Source organism: Macadamia integrifolia, chromosome 9 (genome assembly GCF_013358625.1).
Source record: "Macadamia integrifolia cultivar HAES 741 chromosome 9, SCU_Mint_v3, whole genome shotgun sequence".
Lineage (NCBI taxonomy): Eukaryota > Viridiplantae > Streptophyta > Magnoliopsida > Proteales > Proteaceae > Macadamia > Macadamia integrifolia.
This window is the reverse complement of record NC_056565.1, coordinates 39,471,394-39,478,443: the sequence shown is the minus strand read 5'-3', so window position 1 is coordinate 39,478,443 and position 7,050 is coordinate 39,471,394. Positions and strand designations below refer to the sequence as shown.

The window sequence follows — 7,050 nt, the reverse complement described above, 5'->3', positions numbered from 1 at the left end:
TTCTTTCTAGGGAAGATTCGGTGTCCCTTTGAGAGTCCTTTCAGGATTAGGACGAGTCTGTTGCTTGCTTGTAAACCACGTGCTGGACCAGTGCATCCTATTAAGGAAATCCATAGGATTCATATGTTGAGCAACCTGGATCAAGTGGTTGGATTTCCAAACCACCTATTCTAAGCGACTGGCTATGTGTGTTGCCACTTGGTTGGAGGTGAGGCCTTGGGTCTGTTGTGCGGTCAAGGGGTTCTGGCATTGTCTTGAGCTATTAGTTGTTCGAATATGGTGTGATTGACCATACACATTGTTCCCCCCTTACTGGGGTTGGCCAGCTGCTCATTATTTGATCCTTTTTGACAATGTTGATCGGCTATGTTACGCCCGACTTAGATATAAAATGTCATTCGGAAATGTAATTCGGCTAGGGCAGTACCGAGGCCAATTGTGTTCATTGATGATGCCCCATTCGGTCTTGGTGGCACGCCCCCAGTGGTTGCGCATGGCACATATTGACCGTAAAACCAGCTTAACTCATCTCTTCTCCAGCTCTAAGGTATTATTATTTTTTTATTTTTTTATTTTTTTATTTTTTTATTTTTTTATTTTTTTATTTTTTATTTTTTATTTTTAATAATGAATCCGGTGGAAAATCTAAATATGCAAAAAATATAGCCATCTAAAATTATTCTCTTATGATGTTTACGTAAAAAAATCGTAAAAGAAAATGAGAAGGAATCCATTGAAGAAATAATCGGAGGGGGATTCAAGATCTATTATTTAGAATTTTAAAGCTCCTACTTGTGTTTATCTCTTTTAACACATTTTGTCCAATGTCACTCTCAATGTTTCACCATTCTCATTCATTGGTACATCGTGAATTGAGAAGTCTGTTTTCGCACCGTGATTTGTGATATCGATGCTTCCTCCTGTAGATTTGGTTTGGCATACTTGCCGTTGTTGTTGCACCACTAAAATGGAAGATGTAGTTCCAAAATCTGGCGAGGCCAGCATGTCTCCGATTACTCCTAGCTCCGGGCATTCATTCCACTCGGTAAGCCCGGAGAAGAGCGGTGAATCCCTCCACTGGCGTTTCCCAACGATTGTAAGATCATTCCCTTCCTCCAGAATGTCTCTAATCAGAGCTCCAAGCCTCTCCCCATCTGTGACCACTTCCTCTCTATAATCAATGCGATCATTCACCTCATTGGTGAGCTTATATCGTTCCATCTGATTCGTGACCATTTTCTTATTATTGATGTTGTTATCATTTAAGAAAATGATTGTGACTTTGACATGTTGATGAAGGGCTATACGTGAACCATAGGCCAAAGCCTCACCATCATCAGCTCCACCCATTAAGAGCACAGCGACATGATAGAAGGATGATCTACTGGTGATCACAGACAAAGATCCTTGCATGATTCCACGGTCGACTAGTACCCCAACGGAGCAAGGTGCCTTCTTTAGAATGTTAAGGTTCATGTTCCTCAGACCAGAGTTGACAGAACTGATACTACCATCTATGGACCATTCTTTATGAAATGGGACTATGATGATAGTTGCCCTCTTATCACATGCCACTTGGCAGACATCATCATGCATGGTAGCAACATGAGATATGGCAGTGAATTGTTGAATGCTGATGCAATCCTCATTCAGTAACTTGTATTGCTGAAAAGCATTGAAGATTTGATCGTATCTACAGGAGGAGGAGGAGGAGATTTTGCCGGAATTATTGCCGCCTCTATTACCGCCACCATTTTGTGATGAAGGTAGTTCGTCATTATTGTGGGCCACGAGTATAGGAGAGGCACGACCCACTAGCTCCACTAATTTGAGAACTATAACAGAGATAGGGTTCTCTCTGTTAGCATGTGAAACTTCGATAAGGTTGATCATGGTGGGTACATTCTCCTGCCTTTGAATGCAAACTAGCATCCGAAGCTCAGAATTGCGTTTGGTGTCTTGTATGGTCCTTCTAATTGTGGTCGTATAACTTTTAGTAGGATCATGAAGGATTCTCAAAATTGGTGTCGAGATTGCCGTAATCAGTAAAATTGAAAGGACAGCAATAGCGTATTCTTGCTCGTCGAAAATCTGTATTAGCACCACCACAACCAACAAACATCAGTCAATGTTAATGTCAAACAAAAGTGCAAAGTAATAGAAAAGGATATAAAGCATGCATCCCATTGTAGTGGCTACATGTGTGACCTGACAGTCTAGGAAGCACATTTAACGAGTACATATGTGAAATAATAGTATCAATGACCATTGGATGAAAAAATTTATGTAATAAGGCTACAATTTTTTTGACACCTTAAGGATTGTCAATAAGAAAATCCATTTTATTAAAAATAGCTTTGATAAGGTTGTCATTGTGGGTATTTTTTCTTCGATTCATTTCGAAGCTAGCTTTTATGCATTTTTATAACTTTTCCTTTAGTGCTGATCAGGTTTTCATACAAGAACCATTTTCGTACGATCCTGATCCACACACATGGAATCCAGCCCTATTGTGGAATCCAGCTAGATTCCATGTGAGTGGATCAGGATCGTACGCGAATGGTATACCCCTTTTCCTTGTATATCAAATAATTAATTTCCAAACCAATCTTCAACGTGCTAAATAAATGCACCTACCCATTCTTTTCCCATGGATAGTAACAAAAACTTTTACCAACAAAGAATTAATAAAATTGTAGAATCAAACAGTGTAAAAGAATTTGAAAATGCAACGAATGTTGGTATGAATGGAATCAAAGGCGATTTGAAGGGAAAGGTAGGTAACCTTGTTACTTTGAGGTTAAAATATGGTCTCCAAGAAGATAGCAGTTTTAAAGTTAATACAGTGAAATGGCCTGTCAGTTTCAAGATTCTTTGCAATTAAAAGCCACATATCTCCTGGCTACAAAATTATGGAAATTCATTAATGTTGCCTTATTTATTGGGCTTAGGTTGTTTTCCAAAATTTCTTGGAGTTCATACAGATTTTTATGTTGAGTACTGCCTTATTTATTGGGCTTCAAATTGCGAAGGAAAAAGGAATTGAGAAGCTTTGGAGTTCTTACATATTTCTATTCCTTAGCTGCTCCTTCATCTATGGAATTACTTTAATTTGTGGAGTATCTTTCTGCCATTACTTGGAAAACATTTCATTGCTATCTAGAAGCAAATTCAGCTGCTACTTTGGAATTGACCATCAGCTTTCTAATATTTGGATATCCCACCCTTCCTTTATATCAAATGATATAAGTTGAGATTTTCAAGATTAGCCTAGATACAGATTTGACTATTGATGTAATTGATGTAATCTTTGTTTGGTTGTTTTGGTTGACTCTTTCTAAGGTTACTGCTGATGGCCATGCAAAAGGTGGATCCTTAGATGGTTTGGATCTTGAGCTCTGCTGATGGCAATGCCTAAGGTAGAGTCTTAAGATTTGTTAGTATTTTTCTATTGTTTCATCTGGGTATGCCTAGATGTTAATCATGTTCATCCATTTACATATATATATATATATATATATTTTAATAAACTCTTTTGCTGGCTTATAGCAAACAATGATAATAATAATGCAACGAATAGATGGGAGGAAAAATCCCAGGTGAGAAACAAAAAATCTAAATGAATAAAAGAAAAGGTACATGACTTTAAAGTTAGGCTCTTTTTAAAAAATGATAAAATTTTAAAACAAATAATCACATTGCTTAAAAAAAAAAAGGAGCAATCATAGAATAAATAAATAAAAAAATGTGTTTCAATCATAAAAAAGATTTCCAGAAAATGGTAAAATGAAAAATTTTGAGATATCACAATAATTTCAAAGATCATAGAAATGGTAAAAAAATTCAAAACTACAAAACTACAAAAAATACTTCGTAAAACCCAAAATAATTACAAAAAGAACATCATGATTCTAAATTAAAATGGATTTTCAAATGTCACAATAGTAAAAAAAGATCATCTTGAAATAAAAAGGGGGGGGGGGGTTCCAAATATCACAAAAAGAGAAAAAAAGAAGTCATCAGGAACTTTTTCAAAAAAGGAAAAATTGATCATCTTGAAAATTCTCAAAAAAAAAAAAAAAAAAAAAAAAAGGGATTTTCAAATATCAATACAATTTAAAAAAAAAAAATTGGAATTATCATGAAATTTTTTAAAAATATTTCATCATAAAAATTAATATTCAAAAAGAAAATTTTATTTAAAAATAATGGGTTCATCATCAGAAACAATTCAAAAAACAAATCATAAAAGTTCAAAATTCATAAAAAAAAAAGTTACGAATTAGAAAATAAAATCATAGAGGAGAACTTCTGGAAAATAAAAAGAGTTTAAAAAAATCATGAAAAATAAAAAAGGGTTTTCACTAAAATTTTAAAACGAGAAAAAAAAATTTCTAGGACCATAACAATTTGAAAAGAGGAGAATCGTAACAAATTCAAAAATCATCAAAGAATGACATAGAAGATTTTTTTTCTCTAGAAATTCATCTATATTAAATAAAAAAGAAAAAATAAGTAATGTACAACAAAAGAGGGAGGGAAGAATCACCCACACCTCTCACTTGGTCAAGAAGGGATTGCACAAGATCCACCTACGGCATTGCCATCAGCAGAACAAGGCAAACACACTTATCAACCACAAAATCTAAAACAAATAATCAAACTAGAAAAATCTAGATCTCGGACGCCCAGGTGCATCCATATCGAGATCCATTTTAACCAGAGCCGGCCACACCGTAACCGACATAGATACTTCCAACTAAGCAGCTGATTTAGACAAAAAAAATCTACTATTGAGTTCCCTTCATGATAACAATGGGAAATTTTCCACTCCATCTCTTCCAAAAAAGGCCAGCAATTCTGCCATCTCTGACGAGCTATCCAAGGGGGCTTTCTTTTCAAAAAAAGGGTTACAACTGCAACTGAGTCACACTCTATCCAGATCCGCTGCACATTCAGCTGAATTATAGTCTCAATCCCAATCATAAGCGCCATGAATTCCGCCTCAAAGTTTGTACGAACACCTAAGGATCTTCTAAAATTTGCGATCACCTCAGCCTTATCATTCTTAATCACACCCCCTGCTCCCGAATTCCATGGATTTCCAATTGAACAGCCATCCATATTGAGTTTAATCCAGCCCACCTAGGGAGGACACTAGAAAATGTGAAATATTTCCCGAGGTCTGCTCCTCACCCCTAAAAGACTAAGTCTTCTAGCACACAGCAAATCGGAAATGGAAATGGCAGAACCTATATAAATTAGAGATTGAGCACTTATTTCATTTCTTAGAAAAACAGAATAGCGCTCCACTGAATTATACACTCCATCGTATCTTCTACCATTTCTCTCCATCCAAACAAAACAAGGAACCAGAGCAACCCCTTCATCCACACGCCCTTGAATGAAACAGTCTTTGCCTAAGCCTTCCACCAAGCAGTCCATTTGTCTACATCTTCAAAAATAGGCCAATTAATCCCAAAACATCCATAAAATTTCTACCATAGAGAGGTTGCATGGGAACATTCAAAGAAAGAATGAATTCTGGACTCCTCCGCTTGACCACAGAGATCACACTGCGACACCAAAGCCACCCCTCTCTTTTTAACATTATCGTCCGTAGGTAATTTTCCTTTCATCGATCTCCAGCCAAAAACAGCCTACCTAGGTTGGAGATGTCAATTCCAAACCAAGGAAAACCACCCAACCTTTGACGATTCCCTTCTAACCATCTCCCAAGCTGATTTGATAGTAAAAACACCTGATGGAGTTAAACCCCAAAAGCATTTGTCCTCCAAGTCAGTGACTCGGATTCCATTTTCTTAAGCTATTACATTTTCCATAAAGGGAGATTCAACAGGGGGGAAGTTCCACACACCTTGGCTAATGAAGTCTGACACCTTAGCTTGCATCAAATCAAAGGCAACAGACTGTAACCCTAATAGAGCTTCTAAGGATTTGTTCCCCAACCAGCTATCTCTCCAGAAATTTATCTTCTAACCATCACCAGCTGCCCTTTGCTCATGAGACTCAACCCACCTCCAAATCTTCTTAAGACCTAGCCATATCGAAGTGGAAATATGACCAGATTTCAACGACCCATCACCTTTCAGGAAGCAGGCACGAAGAAAGGAACTCATTAGAGAATTTTCATGTTTAATCTGCCATACAAGTTTAGAAAAACATGCAAAATTCACATCTCGTAACCTCCTTATACCTGAACCACCCTCCCTCAATGGTTTACAAACATCTTCCCACTTTACCACTATCTTCTTCCCTTTCTCCAAATCTCCTGACCAAATGAAATTGCGCATCCATCTTTCCACCAACTTGATAGAGCTCTCTGGCCACCAATAAATCCCAAAATTATGAATTGGGATACTTGAAATAACCGATCTCACAAGTTCGACCCTTCCTGCCATAAAGAGGAGACTTCCCTTCCAACCCAACAACCTTTTCTTTATTTTATACATGTGATCTCTTTTTACTCTCCCCTTGAAGAGTTCTACTCCCAAATATTTGGTAGGCAGCCTCGCTAACTGAATTCCCAAATATTCACTTATAAAATGCTTCCTGTGAATAGCCACACTTCCAAAAATCAAACTGCTTTTCTCAAGATTAAATTTTTGGCCAGAAAAAGCCTGATATTTAACTAGAAAATCCTGAATATTTCTCACATACTTAGCAGAAGCATTATTAAAAATAAAAATATCTTTTGCGAATAATAAATGGGAAGGAGTAGACACACCTCGAGGACTTGGGAGAGGCTTAATTAGCCCATCACTCACCAAACGTCTGAGCCCTCTACAAAGCACCTCTTCTGCCAAAATAAATAAAATGGGGGATAAAGGATCGCCCTGCCGCAAGCCTCTTCCCACCTCAAAGAAACCCACCGGACCTCCATTCACCAAAACTGTAATTCTGGAAGAAATCAAAAGATGGTGAATCCAAGAAATCCACACTGATGAGAAACCAAATTTATCCAAGGTTGCAAATAGGAAATCCAAGCCAGCAAATCATAGGCTTTCTACACATCCAACTTCAGCCCCA

The 7,050-nt window shown here is 37.1% G+C and overlaps 1 protein-coding gene across 1 annotated transcript; it reads right to left on the bottom strand.

Annotated features, from left to right (window-relative positions):
- Positions 1–807: 807 nt before the first annotated feature.
- LOC122089785 (cation/H(+) antiporter 15-like) lies at positions 808–5,124 on the bottom strand. Its single transcript, XM_042659470.1, has 2 exons — positions 4,915–5,124; positions 808–2,091 (listed from the first exon to the last, which is right to left on the bottom strand). Exons 1-2 carry the CDS (start codon positions 5,122–5,124, stop codon positions 808–810), a joined length of 1,494 nt encoding a protein of 497 aa, XP_042515404.1.
- Between the last annotated feature and the right edge of the window lie 1,926 nt (positions 5,125–7,050).

Bases quoted from the DNA above. Each gene is read 5' to 3' on its own strand.
- LOC122089785 (XM_042659470.1), bottom strand. From the start codon at position 5,124: ATGGATGGCTGTTCAATTGGAAATCCATGGAATTCGGGAGCAGGGGGT. The intron at 2,092-4,914 runs GTAACCCTTTTT...GTGCTAATACAG, and splicing joins AGTGTGACTCAGTTGCAGTT to ATTTTCGACGAGCAAGAATA.